Below are 19545 nucleotides of genomic sequence, written 5' to 3'. Positions count from 1 at the left end.
CAGTAGCCCATACCAGTGCTGCACAGGGATTTAGGTTGGATTGGACAGAACCCTCATATGATTGGGAAAGTCCTGTGTATGATATTAAAAATAGTGATGACACACACACAACTAAAACCATAACCCCATTTAACTCTAGCAGTTCCTATTTGTCATCTGTCTGGACTCCAAATGACAAACTCATCCTGACTCACGTCACTGTGTTATCAGGAACTGCGATCAAACAAACAATATCAACATTGAACGAATCCCATAGCCAATCCCTATTTCTCAGTTCATCAGATTCAGAAAAATGTTGACAAATATTTAGATACTGAATCATATAAACCGAAGCCAGTGTTTCAATTTAGCGGTTTTGTCTTTTTGTAATCTGGCTTGTTCTTTGTTTGTGATTTAGCTTATAGATTACAAAATTGATTGTAGGAACAGGTTTCAGGTAGCAGTTCAAATGTAAGAATCCCCCCCCCCCCACACACACACATAAAAACCTAATATATAAGGGATAGTGGATCATAGCCTATTACTGTCATACTACTTTCTCCCTCCTGGGATGCCTTCAAAAAGTCCACCAGACTTTTGGTTTTGCTAATGGTGGGTGGGTAGGGGTGTGTGTGTGTGTGTGTGTGTGTGTGTGAGAGAGAGAGAGAGAGAGAGAGAGAGAGAGAGAGAAATGCTTGCATGTGTGTAAAGGGACTGACAGCCCAATCCCATGCACACTTTCCTGGGAGTAAGCTCCATTGACAGTAATGGGACTTACTTCTAAGCAGACATGCATAGGATTGGGCTGTGAGGGCCCAATCCTATCCAACTTTCCAGAGCTGATGCAGGCATGCCAACAGGATATGTACTGTATCCTGTGGTGGAGGGGGAGTCACGGAGGCCTCCTCAAGGAATTGTTCACTCCCTTACCTCAGGGCTGCATTGCAGCTTCATCGGTGCTGGAAAATTGGATAGGCTTGGGCCCTAAGGGATTTGACCCTGAAGGACTTGCTAGGATAACAGACAGATTGCTGTCTGAGCTCACAGATTGCATCTTGCAGGTTGTCAGGTTTCTGATGCTTGCAGGTCAGCAAGTGAAGAACTTTTTTGAAAAAAAAATGTGCATTGTGGTGTTGATGCTTATTCCGTGTGAATGCTTAGGCAGCTATCAGAGCTGGCCCAGCTTTGAGTGGCAGGCTGGAGGAGGGGGTGGTGAACTGACTAAGGGTGCCCTGCATCTGCCTGCCATGCCTCTCCGGCCCACCGTCCACCCAGGCTCTTCAGTCTCCCTGTGAACTAATTTTGCTGCTCACAGGGAGCAAATGAGCAGACCCCTGGGGCAGTGGTGGCCCAGCTCTCCCTCCAGAGTCACTGCTGAGAGCAATTACAGCCACATTGCTACAGGAGGACAGCGTGGCAATCTTGTTTGCATTCTTCGCTTCCATGAGCAATTAGAACAGAATCACTCCACCTTCTTCTCCTTGTTGCCTGCCCAACAAAGAGGCCAGGTGAACAGGAAGAGAATTCAGCTGATTCCCCTCCTTCTTCCCTTGAGGTTGGCACTGCCTCTTCTCACTTGCTTCCCACCAGTCCTGTTGAAACAAACAGACAGGGCAGAGCATGATGAGAGTGCTCCCAGCATGCTCTGTTTGTTTCAACAGGGCCAGTGGGGCAAGCAAGGAGAGACAGCAGCAAACCTCGAGGGCAGGAGATGTGGGAACCCCCAATATTCTACCTCCCTGTTTCCGCCCACACAGCTGCCTCCCCAAGTAGCTGGGCAGGCTAGGAGGCAGCAGAGGCAATGGGGGGTGAGGCACACATGCTCAAACACGTGTGTGGGTAAAAAAAAGGGGGGGGAGCAAGCTGGCAAGATCAGGGGGATATCCCCCAATAATGCAGAAGATGCACTGGAACCACCCAGCAGTGACAGAAATGCCACATAAATGATACCAAAGGAGGCACCTGGTACAGAGGCCAGGTCCACTCAGGCAGCAAACAAGGCAATAGAATGGACTGTGTTCTACTCAGTGGCCTGGCTAGAGGAGGTGCAGGGGTGCACTAAATTTTGCAGGGAGCCTCACCGCAGCATGCAAGGGGCCCCTCCCCTTCAAAGTCAGAGTATGCCTCTGTTTTGCTCTCCCCAACTGGAATGGCTCAGAAGGGGAGGGGCCGCTTTCATGCTGCGGTGAGGCTCCCTGCAAAACTTAGTGCTTTGCACGCGCACACCCTCTAGCTATGCCACTGTTCTACTAATATGTCAGCCCTTTTTTTGCTTGGTACTTTTCTGAGGAACAGAAATCTTTTACAAAGGGAATCATTCAAATTTCATGACTCCCACCTGCAGTCTGAGGGTAGTACTCTGTATGGATTATGCAACTCCAGTACACGGAAAGCATAGACCAGTTCTAGATCAAGCCTTGGTCAGACTGTTGGTTCATCTGGTTTAGGATGTTCTTTCATGGCCATAAATGGGTCTCAACAGCCTCAGGCAGGGTCAGTGGTGTCACTAGAGTTCGTGTCACCAGATGATGGATACCAGCACATCACCCACCATGCAGTGGGCGGGGCAACACCCCAGGTGGTGGGTGTGGTGATGTACCATCGCCCTGCCCCCACTGGTTTTTTGGCTATATCTTTTGATAGAACAAAGATAGAACACATTCTGCATGAAATTACACATTGATTGATATATAACATGATCGTATTATTCCTGCAAACTGTGATTTTAGTGATTTTGGTCACTAGTGGTGTCACACACACACACACCCCAAGGGTGTCAACTTACAGCAGTTCTCAAACTTTTAGCACTGGGACCCACTTTTTAGAATGACAATCTGACCATAACCCATTGGAAGTGATGTCATGGCCAGAAGTGACACCATCAAGCAAATTAAAATAAATAATTATAAATAATTAAATTAAAATAAAAGAAATAATTAAATAAGGGGGAGCCAGTTCTGTTCCACCAAGTGAATCTACTCTGAAGTAAGTCCTATTGTGGTCAATGGGTCATACTCTCAGGAAAGTGTGGGTAGGATTGCAGCCTGTGAGCCCACTACTATGCATGTCTACTCTGAAGTAAGTCCCATAGTGGTCTATGGAGCTTACTCTGTAGTCTGCCTGCAATAACAAGCCCCCAAAAAGAATCAGTGAGATTTCCAGCCCTCCCCAGTGCCCAGTTTAAAGTTCTTCTGTTTCAGGCATTTCAGGATAAAAACCCACCTGGCTTTACAAGTGCAAAATAGAAAACTTCCCCTTACCAGTTCAAGTCTCTTTTTGTGTCCTTTTTAGTGGGGGGGGGCTACCTTCTGGAGCATTTGTTGCACTCCAGCTCCATTGGATCCAGACCATTCTGGTGTCCTCACATTCTCTTTGGCCTGGCCTGACCACCAGCCAAGGCTTGTCTGCCTACTCGCAAGTAAACACGACAGTGAGGCTGCTTCGCTTTCCATAGGGCAAAATAGACTGCAGCTGGGAGGGAGGCAGGGACCTCCTTCTCCCTTTTGTGTTTTTTGGGGGCTGCATTCATTGGATTGGGACCATTCTGGTGTCGTTGGATTCCTCTCAGCCTGCCTTTTCCGACAGACTAAGGCAACTTCGCCTACTCACGAGGAAATACAGCTCAGTTTCACTTTCCATAGGGCTCCTTGCGTTTTTTGTTCATCCGGTTTTTTAGCCATAACTTTTGATAGAAAGGAAGTATTTCATTATAGTTTTTTGCATTGCATTCTGCTGGAAATTCTGCATCCAAAGGAATATAACATGACTGTATTGCTCCTAACCATCGTGATTTTAGCATGTCACCCCCCCAGTGTGCATCACCCCAGTGCGCATCACCCCCCATGCATGTCACCCGCTATGGCCTGCACCACCCACACACCCCTAGCAACGCCAGTGGGCAGGGTCTTTTCCAACTCTGCTTCTTTCAAACAGTAGCCATGATTAAATTTCATGGAAAGTAACAGAGAAAGATGTGACTAGTTCAAGTCTCATTAAGTGGAAGTTACTCATGATTAACTTTTGCTAGATAGTTGCCTAGACCTGTACAGTAGTATGTGCCCTATGCCTATCGTATTTCTCTTTTTTTTTCAAATAAAATCATGTCTTCTCTGTTTATTTTACAAATCCATACCTAGCTTTCAATGATCACTGTGAGCCTGGCCCTCCACTGATCCTAATTCCAAAAATGAATTGGCGCATATAATAGCATGTAGCAATAATAGCGTGTAGAAGGGAGCATTTTTAACAAGAAGGGACTGGGAGTGATTATTTTGGGAGGGGGATGAATGGCAATGGGGGCAATCATGAACATTTTGGCATCCCTTTCCTTTCCCAACCTAAATAACAGTGAAAGGTAATGGGTGCACCCCCACCCTATTTATGCTCAGAATTAGTAATCCTTCCACGTTCTGTTTCTTTGCATTTTCATGCCCCTGCAGGACACATCAAGAGGAAATACTGTGGGTAGATGCACAGTATCTTGTTCTGGGTGCTTCCTGAGGCATCTGGTGGGCCACTGTGAGATACAGGAAGCTGGACTAGATGGGCCCTGGGCCTGATCCAGCAGGGCTCTTCTTATGTTCTTATGGTATAGGGAAACACTGGGCAATTGCAGTATGCTCTGACATTACGCAAAACCCCATCCTTCCCTTATTAATCTCAATGATTGTGAAAACGGTGATCCTGTTGTTGTTGCGCAACGATGAGCCTATCTCAGATTGCTAGTCAGAGGATGTTGTCGCCCGTGAGACAGAATAGAAAGAAACATTCTGCAGCTATATAAGTAGAAGGCGAACACCAGAGAAATAGATTCAAGGCAACAAGCTGTGGAAGAGCAAGAGGGCGATCCCAGTAACAGCCAGAATGAAGCATCTGTCAAGCCTGACAGTCCTATTGCTGAGCTTCAGACTCTACACTTTTGCCGTTCCAGTGGATACAGGAAACAAAGATGGAGACATGGATCTCGCGAAGGTAAATATTGACTCAAAAATCTCTGTATTCATGTTGTAGAATTAACTACCCAGGATCAAAGCTAATTTTCAGGTCTTTTCCCTTTTGCTCTGGGTTCTGTGACTTTCACTCACTGATGTCAACAGGAGCTTCTCTAGTAGGGTAAATAGCTGCCCTAGTTGGGAGGGGGACGTGGTTTGAGATTGCAGTGAGGACAAAGGGTTAAAGCCCCCAACACCTCAGTCTCAATCCTGATTACCCCACATGCTTTCTAAGTGATAAACAAGTACAAAGGGGTAAAATATGTGTTCAGGGGGATTTATTCTTGTGGCCCAAAGAGCAGAGATGCAGTAATATCCTATTTCATTGCCTGCCATCCCTGATCAACGAAGAAAAAGATTTCTGCATATTCCTTATTATCAATTATAGCAATGTTTTTGTTTTTCGAGTTGCCCGGAATTAGAGGCAAACACTGCAAACTCAGTTGTGCGTTTTCAGTTTAGTTAGAAATATAGGATCCTAGACCTGTAGAGACAAATGGTCAGTTTTATTTCATATTTTTTTTACAATTCAGAGTTGTTGTGTTTTTTCCGCCAGAAATATTTAAATGAATTCTACAGCCCTGACGTAGCAGCAATTACACGGTTCCAGACAAATGACACTGTTGAGTCTATGACTGAAAAGCTCAAAGAAATGCAGAGATTTTTCCGGCTGAGAATAACTGGGAAGCTTGACGCTGACACTCTGGAAGTGATGAAGAAGCCAAGGTGTGGTGTACCTGATGTGGCACAATTTGAGCGTACCAAGGGGAATCCTAAATGGCCGAATAATCATATCACATACAGGTAAAGTTTTTTGTTTGTTTTTCAATGAGTTTTTCCTCACGAGCTGGAGGCTTGAGGTACAACATGAAACTAGTACGTTGGCAACCTTCAGTCTCGAAAGACTATGGTATCGCGCTCTGAATGGTGGTTCTGGAACAGCATCTAGTGTGGCTGAAAAGGCCAATCCAGGAGTGACAATCCCTTCCACACCAGGAGCAAGTGCAGTCTGTCCCTGGTCTGTCTCCCTGGCTATGGGCCTTCCTTCTTTGCCTCTTTGCCTCAGTCTGTTGGCCAAGTGTCTCTTCAAACTGGGAAAGGCCATGCTGCACAGCCTGCCTCCAAGCGGGCCACTCAGAGGCCAGGGTTTCCCACTTGTTGAGAATATGAAACTAGGATTTTTTTAAGCCTCTAGTCCTCAATGTATTTACCTATGAGCAAATCCCATTAATAGTCACACAGCTTTAGGGCTGCAATTTTAAGCACACTTACCTGGGAGTAAGCTCCATCAAACAAAATGATGCTTACTTCTGAGTAAACATACATCTCATACCAGTCCTCTCCTAACCCCCCCCCCCAAAAAAGGCATGTGCTGTATGGGGGGGGGGGAATGGAGTGGGAAGCTTGGGAGTAGAAAGAGGAATTATTTCACCTTACCCTTTTACCCTTCTACTCACCGATGGGTTTCCCCAGACCTGCACCAGCTCTTTACCTGGTGCAAGTCCAAGGAGAAGGAAAGGGGCAGGAAGCATCCAAATGGAAGGGATAGGATCCAGCATGCACCACTGACCCCCCCACCACAACAACCGCCTCTAATTGCTTCCCCACCCCATTCCTTGCCCCCTCCCCACTCACTTTTGCCTCTCCCTGTCCCCTTGCCACCTACCCCACCCCCACCATTACCTTACCTGGTTCAGCAGGTGTGGCACCGCTGCAGCCTGTCTTCTGCTGTTACAAGTGTTGTAAAGCTATATTCCGTGCAAAACTGAGCACATCTAACCCACTGATTTCCATGGGACTATGTGTGAAGCTCTTTATAGGGTCAGGATGGCACCTTATGACCATGATCCAGATAGCCAAAGTAGGTGATCTCCATGTGTGGAAGGTTTTCTAACTTTTTCTAATTATAATGTGTGTGCTCACACATTCTCACACACTCTCTTTCTGCCTTGTCTCTACAATTCCCTACTTTCTGCTTTCTGCTAGTCTATACCAGGGGTCACCAAACCAGGGGCCAGATGCGGCCCCCGGCAAGCCTCTTTCTGGCCCATGGCCAACCTCTTGTCCCCTGAAAGCCTCTGGCCCACTCAACTGAACATGACCAGAACTGTGCTCTGATTGTGTCTAGAGGGTGTTCTGAAGGCCAGAGAGGTTGAATGAATGAGCCCATTCATTCATTTATTCACTCATCTAAGTTCCCTCTCTAATTTATTTATTTAAACTCTCCACACCACACCAGATATTTGATGCGGCCCTCTGTCCAAAAAGTTTGGAGACCCCCTGGTCTATACAATCAGAAAAATCAAACGGTGCCATTTCTGCAGGTGGTAGGCCATAGTTGTTAATGTTCTCTGTGCACATAAAACATTGGCATGTTAGCAATCAGGGAACAGCCAAGACCCCCTACTGTTCTATGTGTGGGGATTCTGTGTTGTTTTTCTTGGGGAACATCAAACAGTTCAGTAAAAGTTTGATCTCTTGATTCTGCTGGCAGCAAAACAGTCTCAAAAGTGCCTTGTGCCTTCCATGAAAGAAAAGAATGGAAAGGAGCTGTTCTTCTTGAGAGGGAGGAGGAGAAAAGATTTAAATACACAGCTATTCACATGCAAACCTTTGCATCTGACTAAAAGACTTTTCAGGATCACGTTCCCCCTCTCCCTGGTCCAAAGTTACCATCTCGTTCTGTCTTCAGTTTGCCTAAAAGAATGACCATATTATTTCATTGTAAAGGATTGTGAATTACACCCCAGATCTGCATCCTTCTTATGTGGACAATGCCATCCAGAAAGCATTTGAGGTGTGGAGTAAAGTGACGCCCCTGACATTTGAAAAACTGGACACCGGCACAGCAGATATAATGATGTCTTTTAACTTTGGAGGTAAACACACAGTGGAACTGGTGAACTCAGGCACTCTTCAGCTGTGGTTTTCTAAACAATGATGAATAATGATCAAACTCATTCCTTCTTCATTCAGACCATGGAGATAATTCCCCTTTTGATGGACCTAATGGGATTCTGGCGCACGCCTTTCAACCAGGGTTCGGTATTGGTGGAGATGCCCATTTTGATGAATCTGAACTTTGGACAGTCCAAGGCAGAAGAGGTATGGCCATAAAACTATCACATCATGGTCTAACCATGGTTCCAGAGAAGTATCAAATATATACTATGATATAAGGGGCTACAGAGACGGGCAGCCCAATCCTGAGCTGCCCGGAGCTGCGGGACCTGGCGGCTCCCTGGCGGGCTCCTGCCAAATCCAGAGCCTCCCGTGCTACCGCAGGAGGCTCCTCGGGAGAAGGGGACGTTCGTCCCCTTCCCCTGGGTAAGGGAAGCAGCCCCGCAATGGGGCTACTCACTTTAGCGGCGACTGTTTGGTCGCCGCTAAAGTGAAAGCGCTCGTGTAGGGCGCGCAGCCCTCCACGAGCACCTAGGATCCTGTGGAGCTCGGCTCCGCTGATCCACCTCTCGCCCGCCCCCCAGAACACCCCCAACCACCCCTCCCCCCTCCCTGGAACACCTCCCCCACGCCCCCATTCCCCGTTCCGCAGCCCAGCGGTCGCAGGCACTGCTGAGCCGTGGAATGCGGGCACCTGCCAGGCGGTGGCTCAGCACTGGCTGGAGCTGTGCCACCTCCGGCGGGAGCCCGGTGGTAAGTCCCGCAAACGTGCCCTATGGCACGTTTGTGACTGTGGTCTGTGCCGTGGAGGCGCAGCGTGGACCACAGGATTGGGCCCTGGGTCCCTTGTGCCAGAGAGAATGGGCTCCATATTGTATCAGCCAACTAGCAGGGATTCTACTACTAAATACTCCAGACGTACACCTGCACACATAAATAGGGAACAAACTCTTCAGGGTAATAAGCCCTTTCTCTTCTATGCAACTTTCCTAGTTACAGCAACAAATGGCACAATCCTAATCCAGCTTTGCACTGGCCTAGGCTGTTGCAAATCTGCGATAAAGCAAGTTGCAACAGCCTAGCACCTGGGAGGAGCAGCAGGAAGGTCTGCATCATCCTGCTAGTCCCAGATCTGGGGAGAATGTACGCTGGAGCAGGTAAGAGCTGCTCCTAGCACTTTAGGTGTGGGGGAAGGGCAGGGGGAGGGCGGGGAGGGGTGTAATGGGCAGGGGAAGGCCAGAGATAGGAGTGTATAGGGCCCAAGAGGGGGACAGGATTGACGGCACTAGTGCATGCTGAATTCTGTCTCCCTTCCTGGGCCTGAAAACCTGGCACGGGACAACTTGGACTTGCACTGGCCATTTGGCAGACATAGATCCAAGTTGCCCCACTGAGCAGGCTGGGGCTTTACACGGGATAATGGAATGAATGTCTCCTTACCTCAAGGAGACTTCCAGCCTACTCAGCCCACACTTAGCATGCAACACAGACCTGCTGGCCCTGCTGTATCGGTGCAGGTTAGGATTGGGCCTTAATTCCCATTGAAAGCAATGGAGGTGGAACTTGGGGGACTAATTCAATTCCCATCAATTCAGTGGGCCTCAATTATGATGCCTGCATTGTTGCCTGGGACTTGTACATATGTGCTCAATCCCCGATTGGACCAATAGTGGTAGATTTTGCATTTTACCGACCAGCTTTCAATATTCCTGCACATTTTCCAATTTCCCATGTTGAAAAGATGGCCTCCTTGTCTTCCTTTTCCAGGTCACAACTTGTTTCTTGTAGCTGCTCATGAACTTGGCCATTCGCTGGGTCTGGGTCACTCCGAAGACCCTGGAGCACTGATGTACCCCACCTACGCTTACACAGAACCTAGCAGATTTAAACTTCATCAGGATGATATCAATGGCATTCAATCAATCTATGGTAAAATTAAAAACTTTAAAAAAAAATGCAATTGAGTAAATGTTTTAAAGAGGATGTTTCTTCTGTACCTTCCCACATTTATCTTAGTATAAAGGAATATTTCAAGGAATGGAGCACAACCTTTTGGTGTTCTTGCACAGCTCCCATTCAATTCAATGGGGTTTATACGGGAGAACTGTCTATTGGACTGTGCCCATATGTGTTTGCATGAAATACAAACTAGGATGGGAGGCCAGGATCAGATCATGGTTTGTAATCTCCCAGTCGTAGAGAGTGTTTATGCTACGCTTTCTCAGTTTGGATATCATAAAATACTGAGGTTTGGCAATTTTGAGCCCAATCCTGACCTCCTAGCACCAACCCTACACGGGTGCTGTGTGTCACAAATGTGCCATAAGGCACACCTGCAATACTCAGTGCCGGGCCACATGCGACCCAGAGCAAGGGACGAGCTCCAGGCAACAGAAAGGTTTGTCAGGGTGGAGGGGGGGGAGGTGTTCCAGGGAGGAGGGATGGACAGGGCAGGGCTGGCGGGGGTGAGACCAGTGGAGTTCTGGATCAGAACTCCACGTCAAGCCTTTTGGCCCACCACAGGGCCTCTCAACTCTCCACGGGCAAAATAGCTGGCGCAGTCTTGAGCAGTCCCATTGACGGGCCTGCACCCTTACCCAGGGGAAGAGAGCAAATGTCCCCTTCCCCTGAGGAGACGCCAGCAGTTGCCTGGTGTACATAGGATGCAGTGGCAACCATCTTGGTGCCGCTGCTCCTCTGGGCACTGGATTGGCCTATCTGTTAGTTAAGGCTGCACTCCTATGCATGTTTACCTGGGAATGTTCTATGGGATTTACTTTACATGACTAGACAGGATTGTGCTATTAGGTGCAAGAGGGAAGAAGAAAATATAAGGAGGGAACAAACTGGTTCATCATGCCTTTGTTACTCATTCATAATCCAAACCATAACTTCTCATATCTTCCTAACTGGGCCATCATCTTATTGGCTAAACAACACATAGCTGAATCATAATTTCTGTTGCAGTGTTCCATTGCCATTTGTGCTTGATAATTTTTTTCTATGGCCTTTTGCTCCTGTGAACCCCACCTAAAAAACAAAATCCCCACATTTAGGATGCTTTCTAGCGTCCACTTTCCATAAGATTTATTTGGTTTTTCTTCTGTTTAGGAAAAACATATGACGAAGTGCAACCAACTGGACCCACCACACCAACGGCTTGTGACCCCAGAACAACTTTTGATGCCGTCACCAACATGCGTGGAGAAATGCTATTCTTTAACGGCAGGTAAAATACCTTTCTTAAAATGAGAACCAAATTAGTCCAAAGAACATAAGAACATAAGAACAGCCCCACTGGATCAGGCCATAGGCTCATCTAGTCCAGCTTCCTGTATCTCACAGCGGCCCACCAAATGCCCCAGGGAGCACACCAGATAACAAGAGACCTCATCCTGGTGCCCTCCCTTGCATCTGGAATTCTGACATAACCCATTTCTAAAATCAGGAGGTTGCGCGTACACATCATGGCTTGTACCCCATAATGGATTTTTCCTCCAGAAACTTGTCCAATCCCCTTTTAAAGGCGTCTAGGCTAGACGCCAGCACCACATCCTGTGGCAAGGAGTTCCACAGACCGACCACACGCTGAGTAAAGAAATATTTTCTTTTGTCTGTCCTAACCCGCCCAACACTCAATTTTAGTGGATGTCCCCTGGTTCTGGTATTATGTGAGAGTGTAAAGAGCATCTCCCTATCCACTCTGTCCATCCCCTGCATAATTTTGTATGTCTCAATCATGTCCCCCCTCAGGCGTCTCTTTTCTAGGCTGAAGAGGCCCAAACGCCGTAGCCCTTCCTCATAAGGAAGGTGCCCCAGCCCCGTAATCATCTTAGTCGCTCTCTTTTGCACCTTTTCCATTTCCACTATGTCTTTTTTGAGATGCGGCGACCAGAACTGGACACAATACTCCAGGTGTGGCCTTACCATAGATTTCTACAACAGCATTATATTAGCCGTTTTGTTCTCAATACCCTTCCTAATGACCCCAAGCATACAATTGGCCTTCTTCACTGCTACCGCACATTGGGTCGACACTTTCATCGACCTGTCCACCACCACCCCAAGATCTCTCTCCTGATCTGTCACAGACAGCTCAGAACCCATCAGCCTATATCTAAAGTTTTGATTTTTTGCCCCAATGTGCATGACTTTACACTTACCGACATTGAAGCGCATCTGCCATTTTGCTGCCCATTCTGCCAGTCTGGAGAGATCCTTCTGGAGCTCCTCACAATCACTTCTGGTCTTCACCACTCGGAAAAGTTTGGTGTCGTCTGCAAACTTAGCCACTTCACTGCTCAACCCTGTCTCCAGGTCATTTATGAAGAGGTTGAAAAGCACCAGTCCCAGGACAGATCCTTGGGGCACACCGCTTTTCACCTCTCTCCATTGTGAAAATTGCCCATTGACACCCACTCTCTGCTTCCTGGCCTCCAACCAGTTCTCAATCCACGAGAGGACCTGTCCTCTAATTCCCTGACTGTGGAGTTTTTTCAGTAGCCTTTGGTGAGGGACCGTGTCAAACGCCTTCTGAAAGTCCAGATATATAATGTCCACGGGTTCTCCCGCATCCACATGCCTGTTGACCTTTTCAAAGAATTCTATAAGGTTCGTGAGGCAAGACTTACCCTTACAGAAGCCATGCTGACTCTCCCTCAGCAAGGCCTGTTCGTCTATGTGTTTTGAGATCCATAATTCCATAAGAGGGAACCATAATTCCCTCTAAACAGGAGCTGGATCTCAGTAGCCTTGCTACCAGATCTCCTATGTATGGGCTTCTCCATTCTTTTCAATGGAAATGCCAGTTAAGCCTTTGCAGGCAGCAGAGGTATTTTTGGAGCATTGGCACATCTATGTCTGCAACAGACTGCAGGATGCAGGCAACTTTCAATAAGGAGGCAGGGTTCCCCATCTCTAAACACTGTGAGTGTGAGTGTTACCAAGAGCTCATATTTGGCCACATTTGCTGCCTTTTGAAATACAGAAAAGAAAAATCAACCGCAAAAAGCAAAACAAAACCTAAGGGCAGCCTATTAAGCAACGTTCCCCTTGGCTCAACATGTCTTCAGTTGCAACCCAGACATTACAAAACACAAGGACAAATTGCAAGATATACCACCACCGGTGCAACTTGACTCTCCACAAAGAAAGCCATATGACACAGCGGTATGCCAACTTCCTATCGCCGATACTAACATTCAAACACATCCATACTGTACAGCAAACTCTCTTTACTGAACCACAGCACAAAAAGTGATTCATCAGCATTCAACAAAGCTTCTATGGTCATTCCACTAATTGCTCAATCCTATTTCCCCCCCCCCCAGCTAGTAGAAGTCCCTTGTGCCAGCTCCCGAGTGTTGCAAATGTGCTGTAAAGCATGTTTGCAGCTACTCAGGAGTAGGCTGGGCCAGCACATGGATGTGCACTGATCCAGTGGAGCCAGAGCAGCACTGGGACAGTGTGAGTTTGTGCCTGCACAGACACACCGTTACAAGGGGTGGGAGAGGGAGGAAAGAACAGAGGGTGCCCAACCTTGCATTCCTTCTATTTCACTGTTGTTGTTAAGTCGTGTCCAGCTCTTTGTGACCCCATGGACCTCAGTACGCCAGGCCCCCCGTCTACCACTAACTTCCAGAGTGTGTCCAAATTCATGTTCATCTCTATTTCACATGCATGCACAAATTGCTTTGGGATGTCAGTGAACATAGCAAAGTGGTTGTTTAGATTCATTGACATATAATCATTCGTGCAAGATCAGATGCTTACTTATGAAAGATACCAAACTCTGTGTAATATGCAACTTGTAATTTGATTTAGGCATTTCTGGCGCAAGCACCCTCAGCTGCCTAACGTGGAACTCTATTTCATCTCTCTCTTCTGGCCAAGTCTGCCATCTGAAATAGACGCTGCCTATGAAAGTTATGAACAAGACAATGTTCTTCTTTTCAAAGGTGACTCCTGAAATTCTTAATTTCTTCTTTCGTGTAAATTTGCTGAGATTAGCATTCTGCTGCAGAATAAGTTCCTGAGCTACAAAGGTCTGCAAGTCCCATACTGCTGGAAAAAGCCACAAACTATGGGAAATGCCACAACCCATGGGCTGTAAACATGCTAGAGTGTAACAGTTTAGGTATACCTGTATATTAACTTCTTCCATCTCTGTAATCTAGCATGTCTTTCACTGCTGAAAAGATGGTTGTTGCTTGTCTTCTCTTCTTGCCTTGGCTCAGTCAGAAAACAGTGGCTGATTCACAGTCATAAGCACTGAGTAAAGGATGACAGATGAAACTGGGGTTTTTTTGGGGGGGGGGGGATAAAAATGAATGTTTTAAAATGGATTCTTGTGAGCTGCCAGTGGGGGGCGGGGGAAACTAATACCAAAAAAATAAATACAGTAAATGGTTAAAATGAAAGAACCTCATTCACTCACATACGTCTGAGTAGAATAATGTCATTCTGCTCTGGTCGAGAACCCTCTCTCTATTCTGTTCTCCTCAGTGGAAAAAACTGTAAATCATGGCTCAAGTAATAATACCAAACTACTTTATTCAGTGGTTGCCAAACTTACCTGCAGCCCCTTCTTTCTGGCTCCACCAGGCACTACCACCTTGGATTTCACAAAATTTAACAAGATTCAAGACCCCTGCTAAGCCTGCTTACCCCTGCTAACTGGGTAAGAGGCACTTTTTCAAGTGGGTGCTCCTCTTTTTTTAGCAAGGGGATTGTAACTGGCCCTCCTCACCCCAGCAGTGTCTTTTGTAGTGGCTGTCTGCTGGTGTTCTTTTTGCATCTTTTTAGATTGTGAGCCCTTTTGGGACAGGGAGCCATTAGTTATTTGATTTTTCTCTGTAAACCGCTTTGTGAACTTTTAGTTGAAAAGCGTTATATAAATACTGTTAATAATATAAATACTGTTAATACAGGGGTGCTCAAACTTTCAACTTTAGGGATGCTGGACCTTTAACAAGTGTATAGAAGAGAGAATTGCAGCAGGTGCAACTTGTCATCCCACAGATGACAAGCTGCACATGCTGAAATTCTCTCTTCTATACACTTGTTAAAGGTCCAGCATCCCTAAAGTTGAAAGTTTGAGCACCCCTGTGTTAATAAGACAGCAGTGCCCAAATCTTGTGAGATTTTCCAAGATGATGGCACCCAGAAGAACAGGTAGGAGGGGCCACAAGGGGCATCCCACAGCACCCTTATGAGTGTGCCATGACACATATCTTGGGAACCCCTGACTTCATTTATAGCAACAGGATCATGTCCTGCAGGAATTTATTTTTATTTCTCATCCGTCACCTCATTACTAATTTATTTCAACACCACTTCAAAGAGTCCTAAGGTAGCTAATAATTTTTTTTAATATGTATACATTTGGCTTTGCTTCCCTTGCAGGTGACAAATATTGGGTTCTCAATGGATATGAAATTGCACATGGCTCCCCGAAGAGCATTTACCAACTGGGCTTCCCCAGAACTGTGAAGAGAATTGATGCTGCATTTAGCGATACAGAATATGGGAAGACCTATTTCTTTGTGGGTAACAAGTACTGGAGGTATGGCCGAATGTTATGTAACCTTTACAGAAACCGTGTCCTTTGAACATGTTTATTGTAAATGCAGGAGAGAGAAACTGACTTTCATCTCATAGGCAGTTATTACACACTCCTTCAGAAGGCTGTGGCTATTTCTACATGCAGAGTGCCACCCTCATGATGGACTTTGGGCAGCGCAACACCCTAACATAAGAACATAAGAACAGCCCCACTGGATCAGGCCATAGGCCCATCTAGTCCAGCTTCCTGTATCTCACAGTGGCCCACCAAATTCCCCAGGGAGCACACCTAATAACAAGAGACCTCATCCTGGTGCCCTCCCTTGCATCTTGCATTTCTAAAATCAGGAGGTTGCACATACACATCATGGCTTGTAACCCGTAATGGATTTTTCCTCCAGAAACTTGTCCATCCTCTTTTAAAGGCATCTAGGCCAGATGCTGTCACCACATCCTGCAGCAAGGAGTTGCACAGACCAACCACACGCTGAGTAAAGAAATAGTGATATAATAGAGATATTTCAATGCGGCTTGTTTATTTGCATTCTGCATGAATGCATTATCATTCAATGCATAATTTCCTCACAGCCCAATGTGCTCCCCTAAAAGCATGAAATTATGCATTGAATGATATATGACATGATGGTATTATTAAAAAAATATCAAGATTTTAAACATTTTGGCCAGTGTCAAAAGTGAATTTGTCATTTGTTAAACAAAATGACTACAGTAGATATGCATGCCCTATCTTGCCATGTCTGGCGATACACACAAGTCAGGGAGGTCAGAAACCTACAGAACTTAAACAAAAGACACTAAAAGAAGCTAAAAAAACACCAATCAATTATCAAGAGAGAGAAATTGTGGCCTGTATAGGTTTGTAGTTTGTTACAAGTTTTTTGTGTGTGTCAGATCCAGAAAAATGATGCATTGGCACTGCTGAGTACAGCCCACTCTGGATCAGAAAGAAAACAACCTCTAGCTCATTCAAGCCTAACGCACACTTAAGCAGCCACTGACCTAATACCCTTTTTATTTTTTGCTATCATATTTTCATTCTGCTATGAATTAGATAAGTTGTTGAATTATTTTAATGTGTAAAGTCAAAACTTATATTACTTTAAGTGCATATATTGATTTTCCATGGCTCTTAGTAAACAGCAGGCACAAGGTGGATAGGGGGTGCTCAGTAGCATAGCTAGAGGGGGGTGGAAAACACTAGCTTTTGCAGGGAGCCTCACTGCAGCATGTGAGGGGCCCCTCCCCCTCCCCTTCAGAGCCATTCCAGGTGGTGGAGCAAAACAGAGGCATATGCAAACGAATGGCTCCAAAGGGGAGGGGGAGTGGCCCCTTGCACAATGCAGTGAGTCTCCCTGGAAAACCTAGCACTTTGCACCCTCTCTAGCTACACCACTGGGTCCGCGAACCAGACTGTAACTGTAAAATTTCCTCTCCTCCCCCACTGCATTTTTGATCCAGTTTGTGTGCTCCTGAATGAACTTTTTACAAAGCAAATGCACACATTGACCTTTATTCTGTTTGTAAAAGCTCCAACTTTGATCAAAGAACTTATGATTGCCATCATAATGCTTCTGAATTGGTTTTTATAAATGGTTGTTTGAATTAAAAGCATTCGGTACCTCTTACAATATGTTATCTTTGTCCAGGTTTGACGAATTCAAGCAACAAATGGAAAGAGGCTACCCTAAAAGAATAGCCCAGGACTTTAGAGGAGTCGGTCCCCGGGTTGATGCTGCTTTAAACCACGACGGTGAGCAACATTTATTTAAAAAATGAAGCTGATCTGGAATCCTAGGATTTTTGAAAGAATGCCCTTATGAATCATATACTTTATAAAAATGTATATTTGCAATTAGGAAAGAGGTTGTGAGGGGGGAGAATTTCTCAGAGGACAAACAGTATTGCTGTAGATACTAAGTATGGCGATACAAATTTCGTCAGATATCGCATCCCCAAGAAAAATCTAGCTGCCTTTCAGAAATGTTCAGAAGCATCAGCTGGTTCAGAATGTTACTGCCGAATTCATACCTGGGGATCCTGACTTTTAACATGTCACTCCAGTGCTTAAAGACACATTTCCAAATTCAAAGGGTTCACATTGACCTACACAGCCTAGAATTAAAGACTGCCTTCTCTAGTCTTAGTTTATTGAGATCATTTTTGGAGGCCCTGTTCCACCTTCAGACACTAGGGAACTGGCTACCAAGGGCAGGGTCTTCTCTGTGGTGGCACACAGCCTGTGGAACCATATGCCTACATAGGTTTCCTTGCCACCTATCTTAAGTACTTTGGGGCAATGTTAAAAGGTGGGGGAGGGAGGGATGGGAGAGGAACCGGGGCAGGAGGGGGGGGTGGGACTGGATCCAGAACACTGCCAGATCCAGAACTCTGTGTCCAGCCTTCCAGCCCAACAAGGAGTATCTCAAATGTGCACTAGCAAAATAGCCAGCGCAAACTTGAGAAGCCCCATTGCAGGGCTTTCCCCCTGGGGAAGGAGGCAAAAATCCCCTTCCCCCGAGGATACCTCCAGCCACTTCCCAGGGTCCACTGAATGCAGCGGTAGCCATTTTGGCACTGCTGCTCTAGCGGGCACCAGGAAGCTTCAGACTGGGCTGTGAGGCTCCTGCAACTTTGACACATGACATGCTGCACAAGTCAAAATTTGACCTACAAATTTGAGAGCAGCAGTGTAAAAAGTTTGCATCTTTGCAAATTTTTATGGCTTCTTTGCACACAGCCCAAATCTCTCCAACAACCAGACTCCACATTTGTAGAGCAGAGGTTTGGTTTGGTTTCGTGAGTATGTTTTATTAGGAGGGAGGACTTTCCCCACTTCCTTTTCTAAATTTCTTTCTAATTTTGCTTCCAGGTTACGTTTATTTCTTCCAAGGACCCAAGCTGATCCAGTTTGACATGAACAGTAAAAGAGTTGTTGGGAACAATCAAAGGAGCAACAGCTTCCTGAACTGTTAAAACACCTGAGTTTAGTCTTCTGTAATCTGTAGGTAGTACTATCATGGTGCCTAATCTTGCTTGGTAGACAACATCTGTCCCCAGGGTTTACTGGCTGTTGGATAATGACATGGAGCAGTTTTTGCTGACTACCTACAAAATGCTGTAATGTACTTATGTAAATCATTTTGTTATTGTGTGTTATTCTTCCATAAAGCACTTGTTATGTGTTACGTAATTCTCTGTGTATTGCTTTTATTGGTAACTCCTTCCAGTGTTACGTACTGAAGATCATACCTTTTTATTCTGGATTGCACTGGCTCAGTGGCGTAGCTAGAGGGGATGCAAAGCTCTAAGTTTTGCAGGGAGCCTCACCGCATGCAAGCAGTCCCTCCCCTTCCCCTTTGGAGCCATTCTGGGTGGTGGAAGCAAACTGGCTAGCTATGCCACTGCCTGTCTTTTTGTGACAGCATGTCAGAATAGAGATAGACATGGGCAATTACATGGTCCCAGCCCTAGAATTTACATAAGAGGAATGTGGGGGCTAGGAAAGCGTTTACAATAAATTTACATTTAATATATACAGTGAATTTTACACAGAAGGAGGTGCGGGGGGGGGCAGGAAAGGCTCTCCAAATATCTTTCTGCAGTTGTTTCTCTCCCCCCCCCCCCGGGTTGGGCTCAGTTTTGGGACACTGCTGATGAAAGAAGGGAGAAGAACTGCTTGGGGGAAGGAAAAACAATTTTAGAGAAGATCAGTAGGTGAAGAAAGGGATTTGGTAACATAAACTGTGTTTTCTGCAGCGCGTAGAATTGCAGAAAGCAGGCTGTTACACAGTATCAGTATCACAGGCTGTTGCTGGTATCTAATCTTACTTCATTTATAAGCAGCAATTGCAACATCATTCAGTGGCAGCAGGTATATTCCTTGGCTGAAGCAATATGACGAGGCAATCCATTGTTAACATATGTCTAGCTTCTTTGGTTACCTGAAACAAAGAGGGAATAGTAGAAATTGGTGTGGGAGAGGTTGCAAACTCCCCCCCCCCCACACACACACACACAAATGTGGTGTAACACCAGGAAGGAGGTTCATTTGCAATGTTCCACTGCTCATTCAATCTCGAATAAATTAATA

The 19545-nt window shown here is 46.0% G+C and overlaps 1 protein-coding gene across 1 annotated transcript; it reads left to right on the top strand.

Annotated features, from left to right (window-relative positions):
* Positions 1–5607: 5607 nt before the first annotated feature.
* On the top strand, positions 5608–18428 carry LOC136643617 (interstitial collagenase-like). The gene is made up of 9 exons (XM_066618763.1): positions 5608–5774; positions 7701–7849; positions 7947–8075; positions 9639–9800; positions 10983–11100; positions 13695–13828; positions 15276–15435; positions 17102–17205; positions 18325–18428. Exons 1-9 carry the CDS (start codon positions 5623–5625, stop codon positions 18426–18428), a joined length of 1212 nt encoding a protein of 403 aa, XP_066474860.1. The 5' UTR covers positions 5608–5622.
* Positions 18429–19545: the final 1117 nt, after the last annotated feature.

Source organism: Tiliqua scincoides, chromosome 3 (assembly GCF_035046505.1).
Source record: "Tiliqua scincoides isolate rTilSci1 chromosome 3, rTilSci1.hap2, whole genome shotgun sequence".
Classification (NCBI taxonomy): Eukaryota; Metazoa; Chordata; class Lepidosauria; order Squamata; family Scincidae; genus Tiliqua; species Tiliqua scincoides.
Note: the sequence above shows the minus strand (reverse complement) of the source record. Positions and strands in the feature narration are given on the sequence as shown.